The sequence below is a fragment of the Branchiostoma lanceolatum genome, chromosome 15, assembly GCF_035083965.1.
Source record: "Branchiostoma lanceolatum isolate klBraLanc5 chromosome 15, klBraLanc5.hap2, whole genome shotgun sequence".
NCBI lineage: Eukaryota > Metazoa > Chordata > Leptocardii > Amphioxiformes > Branchiostomatidae > Branchiostoma > Branchiostoma lanceolatum.
The window spans coordinates 8,223,884-8,237,159 of NC_089736.1; the positions used below are offsets into that span (position 1 = coordinate 8,223,884).

General features: G+C 39.6%; 2 protein-coding genes across 2 annotated transcripts in view; both read left to right on the forward strand.

Annotated features, from left to right (window-relative positions):
- The first annotated feature begins 1,836 nt into the window (after nucleotides 1-1,836).
- Nucleotides 1,837-5,693, forward strand: LOC136449343 (uncharacterized). The gene is made up of 4 exons (XM_066449358.1): nucleotides 1,837-1,978; nucleotides 2,806-2,965; nucleotides 4,235-4,270; nucleotides 5,528-5,693. The coding sequence occupies exons 1-4, from the start codon at nucleotides 1,952-1,954 to the stop codon at nucleotides 5,653-5,655; spliced, it is 351 nt and encodes a 116-aa protein (XP_066305455.1). The 5' UTR covers nucleotides 1,837-1,951; the 3' UTR covers nucleotides 5,656-5,693.
- A 1,731-nt stretch (nucleotides 5,694-7,424) lies between these two features.
- LOC136421097 (protein eyes shut homolog) overlaps nucleotides 7,425-13,276 on the forward strand; it is a gene marked incomplete at its 5' end in the record, with an annotated part of 53,966 nt that continues 48,114 nt past the window's right edge. The window contains 10 exons of the mRNA XM_066408246.1: nucleotides 7,425-7,458; nucleotides 8,192-8,305; nucleotides 10,026-10,139; nucleotides 10,491-10,604; nucleotides 10,910-11,023; nucleotides 11,271-11,384; nucleotides 11,738-11,851; nucleotides 12,355-12,468; nucleotides 12,663-12,776; nucleotides 12,974-13,087. Of these exons, the coding sequence (XP_066264343.1) occupies nucleotides 7,425-7,458; nucleotides 8,192-8,305; nucleotides 10,026-10,139; nucleotides 10,491-10,604; nucleotides 10,910-11,023; nucleotides 11,271-11,384; nucleotides 11,738-11,851; nucleotides 12,355-12,468; nucleotides 12,663-12,776; nucleotides 12,974-13,087 (1,060 nt within the window). The remainder of the gene's footprint in view (nucleotides 7,459-8,191; nucleotides 8,306-10,025; nucleotides 10,140-10,490; nucleotides 10,605-10,909; nucleotides 11,024-11,270; nucleotides 11,385-11,737; nucleotides 11,852-12,354; nucleotides 12,469-12,662; nucleotides 12,777-12,973; nucleotides 13,088-13,276) is intronic.

Here is a 13,276-nt window from a genome sequence, read left to right on the forward strand (position 1 = left end):
CACGAGAGGTTGTCATAGTCAGTTATTGTAGCTGCTCTATTGTTACATGACAGCTATGTATCGCGTACCAGCAAGTGTCTGATTTCTAGCCGATTTGAAAACACACATACACACACATACACACACACACACACACACACACACACACACACACACACACACACACACACACCTTTTTAAAGTAACGCATTGCCGTTGATAGGATCAGAAGGATCATAGACAGTTGTATAGACCGCTGCACTGAGACAGTGTAATGGGTTAAGTGTAAATAGGACCGATTCTGCTTAGCTTCAATCAACATTTATCATGGTCTTGATACGAACAAACAGGAAATTTTTGCTAACCACAGTTCGATATCTCGAATGTTTTATTTCAATTTTAAAATCAATACATTATTTTTCCACCCTTTTCCATTGAGACACCTGCGGTTGGGTCACTACCAAGAGGTCAAAGGTGATGGAGCTGTGTGGGATGACCCTGATGGAGTTGATATTTGAAATAAACGGCATCTTGAATGATTTATGCCGTAAGGGAGTATGGGTGCTACGCGCTGCAATAAACTAGAATCACCACAAGCCGTGTTGGTAGTTTTGTTCTGCACTAGTTTTATCTTAAAAGTAGTTATTGTTTTATTAGTCGAAATCTCTGAATGATATGAAATGGTTCGCACTCTTACAAAAAAGAAGACGTTTCTGAACAAAGGCAAGGAAGAATATTTCATGAAGTTGCCTATCAGATTCGGTAATGCTATATTACTCAATTAATAGTGGTAACCTGTAGAAATGTTAAACTCGAAAATTCTTCCCTGGCGTCGTCATTGTATTCAATTTGATATTACATACATTTAAATGTATAAACAATATATTGTTTACAAGTTAAAAACATGTTCATGATTAGCATAAACATGAGTTTGGTCTCCATCTTTTTATGCAAGTTGATGGAAAAATGGAACATCGGGACTTGTCAGGGATTCGAACATGAGATTCTGAGTCAACAACCCAAACCACAAGACCACAGTTTATGCCCTTGATCGCCATTGTAAGATCTTCCGTTCTCTACAATTGCACATCTTCTACAGTGCTGAAGTTATTCAAAACCAAACACATGATGGAAACTCAAGAGCAGATTAGCTTTGATGAAATGAAAGTTCAGACCGGCATACAGACATTTCTTTCTTTGAATCGTGCATTATCCTCTCAAAACTCCTCTAGCACGCGATTCGGTAGATCTAAGCCGCCACGAACAAAGGTTTTATTGAATGAACAATGGACGTTTTTGATTGAAGACGATAGATTGGTGTCGTGTTGATGTTTAATCGATTGTTCTTTCCTGCGCTACTTTTGTTTGGCACTCCTTTATTTCAACACAATGACAACGCATTCACCTCGTCAAAAAACCTGAGTGCAAATCCATCAAAGCTCAGGCAACGCTTTCTTATCCGTAATCGATCAACCATGCTGGAGTCTTCTCAGTCTTTTCAGGGAATCTCTTACGGGAAATCGAACACGGTTGTATCTAAGCGACCTCTTGGGAACTGCACCACATCACGAAAGTGCTGATCTATACACGTACAGTGTACAGCTTTCAAAATTCTTATCATTGCGCATTGATATGGTAACGGCAAACTGCCCTTACTTCTCTTATTATACATGGTAGTACCACTTCTTAGATAAATTGGTGAAAAAGCCGAACCTTACATGCATCTAAGCTTCTACAGGATCTATAACTCTGAAACAAGTTGTAGTCGGCAGCTTCGAAAAAGTAGTCACATCAACAGTAACTATAGACACGTCAACAGTAATTGTGCACATGTGCGTAGCAAAACGTTGTCGACATCCCTGATAGAGTAGATGATATCGCTCCCTCCGCTTGACCAGGCGCCAGGTGAATACTCAGGAGACGACCCAACTTCCCTCCAGCTTGTGTATAAAAAGGACTCCGGCAGGTGCCCATGACTGTGACTACGGGCTTTCAAAAGGTAACGTCAACACATTAACTCCTCTTGCAACGATTCTATCATTTGCGACCAGAACACGTATTGCGACGTATGGTGAAACCGACTTCTTTGCTTTCCGCAATTATGTGATAGACGGGTAACCATTTTTTCGTAACATTGTTATCTATATCTAATGAATACTGTGTAGTAATCAGCTACTTGGATCTAATTGCTTTGTGATAGGGAAATTTATCAATCTAGTTTTATATTTGCATTTGGCCTTGCATCTGACAAGTCCATTGTGCATGTTACATTGCACAGCACCGTGTATGTTCGTATGTATATTTGCTTTGATGCCATATATAATGTATATATAACCCTGATATTCCACAGCATCCTGTATATTCTATATAATCAAATGGTCCTTGGGGACTGTTTATCCGGTGTGCATTTGTTAGCTGCTATGTTGATTGTCTACCTTTTTGTGAAAGGTAATCAGGCCTGTCGAGTGTATGGGTGTGTCAGCACCAGGCTAGCGGTTGAGATGTTAGACACGTAGCTTGATAAACTGTTTGTTCTTTGCACGCCATCGTGTAGACAATGTTATATAGTAAAGTCACCTGCTTCGTACCAGTTCTCCCATTAGCCTCTCCCCTCGTGCAGAATCTAGATCTACTCCCCGAGGAGTGAATGACCGTGTCAACTGGAAGATGTGAATCTTTATTTTGGTCTTTATAACCAGTGATTCGCTCTTGTCTTAGCATGTAAACAGTCGTGAACGAACCCCTTCGAAAGTGCCATAGCTGCTTATTAGAAGAAACATAGTCAGCTTGCAGATTCTGAAACATTTTCGCCGGGTTTTCCTTCAGAACCCCTCCACGGGTTCTCTCCTTGGCATGAAGTCGAATCCCCTGTCTACTGTGAAAGTCGACTATGCCGTCACCAACCGAGGAGATCACTTCGAGACAGCACTCCGCATCATCACTCTTCTGATTCACCTGGGCTTCCTGGTGGGACTCTACATCCAAGGTAACTGTCTTTTCTAGTCTCTGTCTTGTCTTCCACGATGTACAAGTTTGTCTATAGGTATGTCGTAATCCACCGACCCACGAATATCCGTGCCTTGGTATCCGGGGAATGAGGTTGCAGGCAAAATGTATCATTAGAAGTGTGTCATTGAAAATACGGGACCATTAAGGATATATGTGCATCTTGCATTGAATATGCTTATTCGAAGTCAGAGCCAAACCTCAGCATACTCTAAACCAAATTTTTTTTGGGAAAACAAAAGGCTAAGTGATAATTACACGCGCTGAATGCTAACCACGAGGTTACAATATCCTGAATTGCAACTGTTCTGTTTTTTTTTACTATGGTACATGTATGTGGACATCGTTACCAACCAACCAACCAACCCCTTTGAAATTTGTAATTTGAAAGATTACCACATCTTTCAAGCCATTTTGGAGGAATTGATCTTGGTTGCATGTTCACAGGTCGGAATTGTAAAGTACAGAAACTATTTGACAGATATCATTTAGCAACCGACAGCCTTCCTTTATATATGATGTCGTTAAGTTGCCGTCGTATTGCCCGCCTATGGCGGCGGTATATCATATATGTAGTAGAATCATTACGTGTTTTTATAACGGTGACTGCTATCTGTATCCGAATGCAAATGGTATTTTTCACTGTGGGACCTCTGTAAAATCAGTATTTCCAGATTAAATATGAAATAAGAAAATGTTTACATGAATATTCACATGTTGGAGAGCGAATTGGTAGTTTGAAACCCGATTCATTATTTTGGTAGACTTCATCACTTTGCGATGTGGAATCCGGCTTGTGGAAGATTTAGTTGACAAATCACCTCATAATTGCTCCAAGCAGAGATGGATTTTGCGGCTTGACTTGATGAATATCTGCAACATGTCAGTTGCCAATGCCCTTTTGTTCTAAGGGATCGCCGGCTTTGCTGCTGAGACGCACATGATTTTGATCAATACCGTTGGCGTGTCTCGAGCCTTATTCATCAATCGACCTTGTCCTCAAGCGACAGCTGATCCATAATAACCGTAAAAGCAGTCATAAATCTTGAGAAAGTTCAAGTAACTTTTGTATTTTGACACACCAAACAGGATTCAAAAAGCGGTACGACATAGAAAGCTTTATGATAAGACGCATCTCAGTACAACACTCCCATTAATTCAGACATATAGCCATGATGATGTTTATCTGTTCTCAGCACATGCATCATTCTTCTAGCTAGATACTAATAGTATATATTTCTTCTTTCAGTATGGCATGCGTCCATGAGACTGTTTCAAAAACCACGTAAGTGAAGTATAATTCATCTTTTTTCTAAATTAAACATATAATTAGCACGCTATGCAGAAGAAAGAAGGAAAGCGTTAAACAGAGATACACGTGACATAGCCATAGGTGCATCATTTTACGGACCAGTCACGAATAGCAAGATCACACTGTCATAATGTCTAATTGAAAATGATGTTGTTTCCGCAACATCGGTTCCTTCTATTGTGTGAGATGACCTCGGAACAACATGAAAGACCCCAAGGGAATACTTTCATTTTATGATTTGTGACGTTTCGTTTATCATTTCTCTTGGTAACCATAGTCACTAACAGCCTTTGTTAAGCATTCATGCGAATGGATAATCTGTCAACGTGGACTTCGTCCATTTTTCTTACAGCTATACATCACACCGATTTGACTGTTTCTTAAACAGCATCTCAATACTTCACGTGTCTTCTAAATACAAGAAACATTTGTTAATATTCAAATAGTATTGTTATCAAGTCATTGACTGATAACCCTGTTGTTTTATTAACAGTCCGTGAAGAGATTGATCCTTATTCATAAGAACAAACGTTCACCATTCGTATATGTCATGTCATGTAGGACCACCACTGCAAAAGTTAGTAAACCATTCAAGTAATAGAAAATATGGATTAACTTTTCGCAATAGTGGCAGAAAGAAACAGGAAAGAAGTTTGAGCTATTGCAATATCATCGTTACGGTTTTGTTAACGATGATCGATGAACTGTGATATACCTTCTTGTCAAAATCTTTTACCTGCACAGTATAGCTTTTATTTCTTTGACTCAGCTTAACCTAGTTGAATAATAGTGTAGATATCTGATCGGTATGGTATGAACAATTGTAACCAACTTTTGTTATTACAAGACAACATGCACCGAAGGATATATTTACATATTTATCCACTTGCCTCTAAACCTGATATAATTGACGACTTTCAACAACGTCTCCCAATACTTTTGAAAAATACATGTACAGTTTTCATTGCACCCTCACAAATACTGGATAGCATACCATAGGAAATATATCAAGCATTTGACTGATACATAAACATTCAAATTAAATTCGGTCCGAACAACAAAAGTGAACAAAATCAAAACTACTGGTCAGGCAAGTAGATGCGAATGGATGAATAAGCTGAGACCAGATAGTTTTATATTTTGCACATTTTGTTTAGACAAGACAAGCGAAAAACTTTTTTCCAACACTTAACCGCTGCTCTCTTTCACGCCTTCCCACCACCCTCGTAGCGGACCCGTGCGCCCCTAACCCATGCAGACACGACGGTCTGTGTCTGGAGGGCCATAATGGGTACTACTGTGTTTGTAAGGAAGGATGGACCGGCAAAAACTGCACATTAAACATAGGCAAGTTTTAACATGGTATTTACCGACCGACATGTCACATACAAGATGTTACGGCAGATATTGAGCGTGTGTACACATATTCATATATAGTTATTACGTATTTGTTTCGTCCCTTTAAACTTTGCAATAGATTTGCACTCTACAATCTTATAAACTTGATAAACATCTTTTGTGAAAATGTCTGTAACATCGTATGATATACGATACTCTACTTTAAAAACCAAATGGGATAGAATGTATAAAACCCAGCATATGTAGGATAAGGATGACCTGTTCAATTGCATTTTTCTAGTTATAATTAGTAGCTTCATAATAGTTTTGCGCCTTCCATACTTTTTAAGATGAGTTAGAAGTACTTTTTGTCCTGTGATCGTTGTAGATGAGTGTGCCTCCTTCCCATGTGAGAATGAAGGCAAGTGTCACGACAGGATCGCGGGGTACGAGTGCGAGTGTCCACCGGGATGGGACGGCGTCCACTGTGAGATAAGTACGTCGCCATTCATACTTCAACTTACTTTAAAGAACAATAGGTTGATATCGACAGGTGACTACAGTTTGCAATTTTAAAGACGAAGACAATGACTAACATCAGAAAATGTAATAAGCGCTATTGAGACATGCAATCATTTGTGACAAGACCACGAAACGACGAAAAAGCAACACTATATTGAACGTTGTCCCGAAAGAAATGCTAATTGAAAACAAATGTTGTTGAAATGTAACGTTAGATTTGCAAAAGAATTAATAGAGGATCTTATAAAAGTATAACTTCCGAAGCTCTGACCTGAATGCTAGTTGATATCATCTACAGGGGAAAACTTACCCACAGATCAAGAAATCGAGTTTACATAAGTTTACAGAAATCTAATAAAACCGTGTCCATTTCACCCATTACACACTCCACTCTTGACCGGGTACATATCATCCATGTGTCAACTTACATTTCCTGCCAGTCTGCGGAAGAAATTTAGAGGCCAACTCAACCTTCGCATCCTGCCAGTCTCCGGTTACAACTCTGCCCAAGGCACAAACTTGGACCCGGGCCAGCGGGAACAAACTCCAACACGCACCAAGACAGACAAATACACAAACAAGCAAACAAACAAAAAATACAAAACAATGCCTCCGTTTTCAGGGAACTAATAAAATCGTACGATCTGATGATCTAGTCCCATCCTCATGCCTGAGGGTCGGGGACCATGGTAGCCTCCAGGAGCAGCCTCCTCTACTTTCCTCTGTCTCTGTGGGTACACTCCGTCAGTGGGAGACCCGTCCAGTCACGGATGTCGTCCCCCCACCTCCTTCTTGGCCTCCCACGGCTCCTCCTACCATCGATAATAAAATCATACAGATACATCGATAGCTCATAAGTTATAATTTACATGTAAAAATCAACAGTAAATAACTTACTGCCATGTCGGGGCAGTAAAACAACTGACCATCTATCTATTATTTTTCTTAAATTGCTGATGATATAAATGTTCCATTTTGTTCCCGACAGACATCGACGAATGTTTTTCCAACCCTTGTCAACACAACTCGACCTGCCATGACGGTGTCAACGGTTACACGTGTGAGTGTGCTCCTGGCTGGGAAGGCGTGCACTGCGAGAATAGTAAGTGTGGCTTACTTTTTAGTTTAATACTAATTATACTTATCTCAGTAATCAATCGCATCAAGCATTGCCTTAACTGCCAGGCCGCAACATGCATTTTCAAGTAGTCACCTCATCTGTTGCCCTCCAGGACTTGTTGATCCGTATGTATGACGTCTATGACGTCATCAAAATGGCGGCAGTAGAGTAGCGAGCGGTGGTAGGTCGATCAAAATTTCTTCTTCTAGCGTCCTTAAAGAAGGTCGGTTTGTAGCATAACCTTGCTTAACAGTGGGATGAGTATCTCAGGATAGTCTGAAACCAACAAGTATAGTCTTGTCTTCAAATTAGGTCGAGATATAGAGGGCGGAGTTGTAGAATGGCGGCAGCGCACAGCAAGACGAACTCGGGACCGGTCCCGTTATAAAAGTAAACAATCTTTGGCATGATCTTTGGCTTCAAATGATCCGGCCATACTCTACCACTTGATAGGCTAGGTTAGGTTAATCACTGACCTTCCCGATGACGCTGAAATGGGAATTTATGGCCTACATAACACCGCTCGCTGCTCGGTTGTCGCCATCTTGATGACGTAGTTTGTACACCGTGATAACTTATCTGATCCTCTATCAATTTTCATAAAAGTCATCTAGTTCATGATTAGATCAATTATTTTGGAAACTGGTCAGGAAAGTCATTCTCAACCTCCATACATGTCAAGTTTTAAAGTATAAGCTAGTTCATGTTTTGAAGTGCGCATTGCAATGTGATGCGTTGTGGGTAATATGTCAAATTTAAAGACCCCTGGCAAAACATAAAAAATGGTCAGGGGCCTTCAAGTTTGACGTATTACCCATTCATCACGCTGCACATGTTCACTTGTAACCGTGAACCACCTTATTACACAGTCATGTATGTTCCTATGAATAATGCCAAGAATCACTTTTGTCTAGACACTTTTGAATGCGGTTCTGACCCGTGTGAAAACGGCGCCACCTGTCACGATGAGGTGAACTACTACACCTGCGAATGTGCACCGGGATGGGAGGGCATCCACTGTGAAATTAGTAAGTGCTTTAACCTTAAAAAAACACAGCGTAGAGGACTGTTACAGGGATGTTACGAAAAGAATAAGATGTGTACTGTCACACAGTGTTCTGACTCTCTTTCCTACTCACATCTCATTTTCTAAAACACTGTTCACTTTAGAAATCTACTTGAACTTCCCTATTGGACATTTACGAGATATTTGATATTTTCCTTAAATCAAATTAAATAGGATTGTGTTTAAGATGACAGAAAAAAGAGCTTTTGGTGCTTTGCTTTATTGTGTCCCCAAATCTAAAGTTACCAGTGTTGTAAAATGAGTCTTTCCTCTTTGACCCCCTTTTTTACTCTTTAAAAAAAAGTTTAATTAATGGTATTGAGAAATGTACATTCTTTGTGGTGCGGTGTCTTGGTGTCTTGAGACCAGTGAGTAATTATAACATTAGATCTATGAAATTCAATATGTTACTTATTGTTTATTCCAAGCAGATTCTTGTTTGTTTATTTTCTCAACTTTTTTTGTACATTGTTATTGCCTGCATTTTCATTTTCTCATCAATTATAGTAATACGGTTTCTGAAACTAGAGATAACAATATTTGTTTAGATTTTTGACACAACACACAAACCACCAGCGCTCTCCTATTGGGGTCCAGCAAATCCTTTATTAGGGTATTGCCCAGGGTGGTAGTGTTTTCAGCTATGTCAAGGGCTCAAGGCTTATTCACGCGAATTCTCGCGAGATCACCTCTTGTCATATAACCCTGAAGCCTGATGTCTAGGTGAGTAAATCAACTGCCTGTTATGTGGTGGTGGTGATTATGTAGCACAGTGCGGAGTTTTGCAACCATGGCTTGCTTGGGGGCATATCTAAAGCTGGCAGTTACTGTGAATCGGTGATTAGCATTGCTCAAGGCGACACTTCAGCTTGCAACGCTAGCGGCAAAAGTAGCAGCTATAACACTCAATCGCCATGTTAACCTACTACACAAAATCAGGGACTGCTAACTGAAAAGAAATTATAAGGCAGATACAATCACTGCTTATATAAAGGCAAATGACTATTATATAATAGATTTGTTAAGAACTTTATTATTATTCGTAAACCAAAGAAAGATTGCTTTGCAGATGGTGCTTATGTGCATATGGTGTAGGAGCTGGTGGTTTGTGTGGTGTGTACTGTAAGTGATAATGATTGTTCAATACTCTTTGCCATCTAAAGCTGATTTTGTGTAGGTCAAACTGTGTTGCTTTTCCACTCGTGGGTTGATTGCACCCGCTGCTCACCCACGACTCGATAATAATGACGTGCAAAGATTTAGAAGAATGACAGTAACTACATATGTTCATGGTTTTCATGACAAATGAAGTACTAGTATACCAACCTCCTTTTTTCTGGAATTCAGAAATTACACTAAAAAAAAGGAAAAAAGGCCATCTGGCTGTACAAATCATCAAGATTAGATAAAGGCTTTGACTTGACTTATGGCTTGACAACGGCCAGCTTTTAATTGTCATATATTTTGAACAATAAATGCTTGGTTGACAAACTAAGCTAGCGTTGTCACAGCTTTTTTAAGGGTTTCCTTAAAGAAGGTGACCACACCGTGTGGTGTACTAAGTAGGTTTGCCAGTGTGCAGCGAGTGCGATCGTTACTTCTATCTTGGACGTGACTGAAAGCAATACTTGTTAATATCACTTTTGATTTGTAGAGAGAATTATTCTCATTCTTTATGTTAGACACACACGAATGCGGGTCCAATCCATGTGAGAACGGTGCCATCTGTCATGACCACGTGAACTACTACACCTGTGAGTGTGCACCTGGATGGGAGGGAGTTCATTGTGAAATTAGTAAGTTTTTATATCAGTTATACCGGTATGTGCAAATCATTTGGGTCTAAACAATAAAGAGATGACATGATTGCCCACTTGGTCTTGTATGACTGTATATATTAGCGATCAAAAAAAGTATCATGTTTCATCCTTTATGTATATTGGGTTTGAATAATTGATACATCTTATTATACATATGGTTTTGCCGTATGTACCAAATTTTGACAACCAAAAAACGTTGTATCACCAAATTCTCAGCGGTGGTAATCAAATACCATAATGATTGAACTTAAATTTTCAGCAATTTACGAATTCAAAGAAATAACTTTCCAGGCAGCTTCACATACATGTACTGTGTCTTTCGTACAGACACAGCGGAATGTTCGTCACGTCCTTGTCAGAATAACGCGACCTGTCACGACCATGTCAACTACTACACTTGCGAGTGCAGGCCTGGATGGGAGGGAACCCATTGTGAAATAAGTAAGGAGCTTTCTAGCCGAGTGTCATGCTTTTCAGTACTTAAGTGTCCTGTGACCTTGTGACCGAGTGTTGTAGTGGATTATTGTAATTTTCTAGCCCCGTGTTGTAATTTTCTGGCCGTGTGTTGTTTTTCTTACTTAGTTTCGTGCTCTTCCAGCGAAGTATCGTCATTCTGTAGCGGAACTCTTTGCTTTGGTTGCTATGTGTCGTGCTTTGCTACTGCTAGCCAAGTAAAGCCAAGAAATCTTTCCATGGAGTTCTTATTCAAGTCTGGGGCACTTAGATTCCTTGTCCCTCGCCTCTAGACACAGACGAGTGTGCCTCCGGTCCATGTGACAACAACGCCACCTGTCATGATCATGTGAACTACTACACCTGCGAGTGTGGTCCTGGATGGGAGGGCGTCCACTGTGAAATCAGTAAGAAAATGTTATAGAACAGCTCATCCCTAACATTCATGAAAGTTCTGATAGACTGTATTTTTGCCTACATCAATTTGCTCAAAAGATTCAAGATGACAAGTGTTTGTGATCATCATTTTCCGTAAATCAATTATGTTTTCAACTTTGTCTTTTGATTTCTTGACACTTTAATTACTTTTGAAGATATTTGAATAAATCAATCTGCACTTGCCACTACTTTTGTTCTTCTCATCAATCATTTCAGACACTCATGAATGCGCGTCCGACCCTTGCCAAAATGGTGCGACCTGTCACGATCACGTGAACCATTATACCTGCGAATGTGCCCCGGGATGGCAAAGTACACACTGTGAAGAAAGTAAGTTTAACTTACAAAAATTACATCAAATCAAGCAAAAAGGCAAGATCTAACAAATAGGTTCTGAATTTTAATGAAAATGTTTTAATGCAAAGATAGTTTCAGTTTTGTCCTGTGGGTTGAAAACGGTAATGAGAATGAAGCTATCAATTAATGACAAAATTGTTTTCTACGCTGTAAATACAATTCTTTCTATTAGTAAATGCAACAGACAAATGTTAACTGAAAAACTAAATTTGGCCTAAAAGGCCACAGAAAAAGTACAGCTCATTTTTTCTAGAGAATAAAGACATTGCATGTCTTGTCTTAAACGAAATCCCTGCATGCAATAATGCTATGCTCCAATGTTTCAGACACAGACGAATGTTCGTCCTCTCCCTGTCAAAACGGAGCGACATGCCATGATCATGTCAACTCCTACACCTGCGAGTGCGCTCCGGGTTGGCAAAACACACATTGCGAGGAAAGTAAGTTTTTCAAGTGATAAGAGCTATAACTTAACAGTCACGCGTTGCTTGGTCTTGCCTTGCATATTCTTTTTGTCTCCTTGTGGCCTGGGACACTTTGATAATGTTAAACAAACCCTTTGATCGCTGTTTGCTTATTGCTGTATTGAATCTCATGAAGGAATGTAATGAATTGTTACTAACAATTTAGTACATTTAGATCATTTGGGAAACAAACCAACGAGGTCACAAAACAACATTATCGTGAACAAAAACATAAAGGGCGTACGCTGCTTTTACAATTATTTTGGTTTCCTTTCGTGTTTGAGTTTTCTGTTAGTTGAAAAAAAAATTGATTTGTCTCAAGGCACCATGCACCATGATTCATGATTTATTATACATTTCATATTTTTCATGATCTTGGATAGGTAGGACTTAATGTTTCCTTAAAGTATTCATCATAATACATCTCATACTATGCATTAAGATTTTACGGCTTTAATGACATTCAATTTTCTTATTAGATACGTTTGAATGCGGTTCAAACCCGTGCGAAAACGGTGCCACCTGTCATGATCAGGTGAACTACTACACCTGCGAATGTGCACCTGGATGGGAAAGCGTCCATTGTGAAATCAGTAGGTTACTCCCACATGTTTATGCCTGTTGACTTTAACAGTCATCCACTTGCTTTGATAATTTACACTTCCAAAGATAATGCTCGAATGTGGTCTAATTACAAAATTGTAACATTGACATGGTTACCTGAGTACATGACGACAATTTGTAGCTGTCAAAAACTTCAATGTTTGCGTACGTTTGTCACATTTAGACACAGACGAGTGTGCCTCCATCCCCTGTCAAAACAACGCCACCTGCCACGACCATGTGAACTACTACACCTGCGAGTGTGGGCCAGGATGGGAGGGAACCCACTGCGAGATTAGTGAGTTCAACAATGACAAAATAAACTCTCCTTTTACAGGCTAATGGTGCTTCATCTTTTGATTGTATTTAGCAGATAGAGTTATTATTATTTATTATTATCTCAAGACACCAGGACAGGGTACAATTTTTTGTTTCTGCTTGAAGTGATAATAGATTATTAAATTTTACAACTTTTTCCCTGGTGGTCAAACACAGACACCGACGAGTGTGCTTCCGGACCATGTGAAAACAACGCCACCTGTCACGACTGGGTGAACTACTACACTTGCGAATGCGGACCTGGATGGCACGGGGTTCACTGCGAAATAAGTAAGAACATCAAAATTTCTAGTTTCCTGTTTGTGTGGGTAATGAGGTGTGAGGAAAAAATGTTCTTTATCATTTATATACTTTTCATAAAGATGCTTGACGTGTATGTATTTTCTTCTATTTCTAAACAAATATCAAAAACAACATCTGTCTTGAGCTGTATCAGATATCATTTTACACTGAACTTGC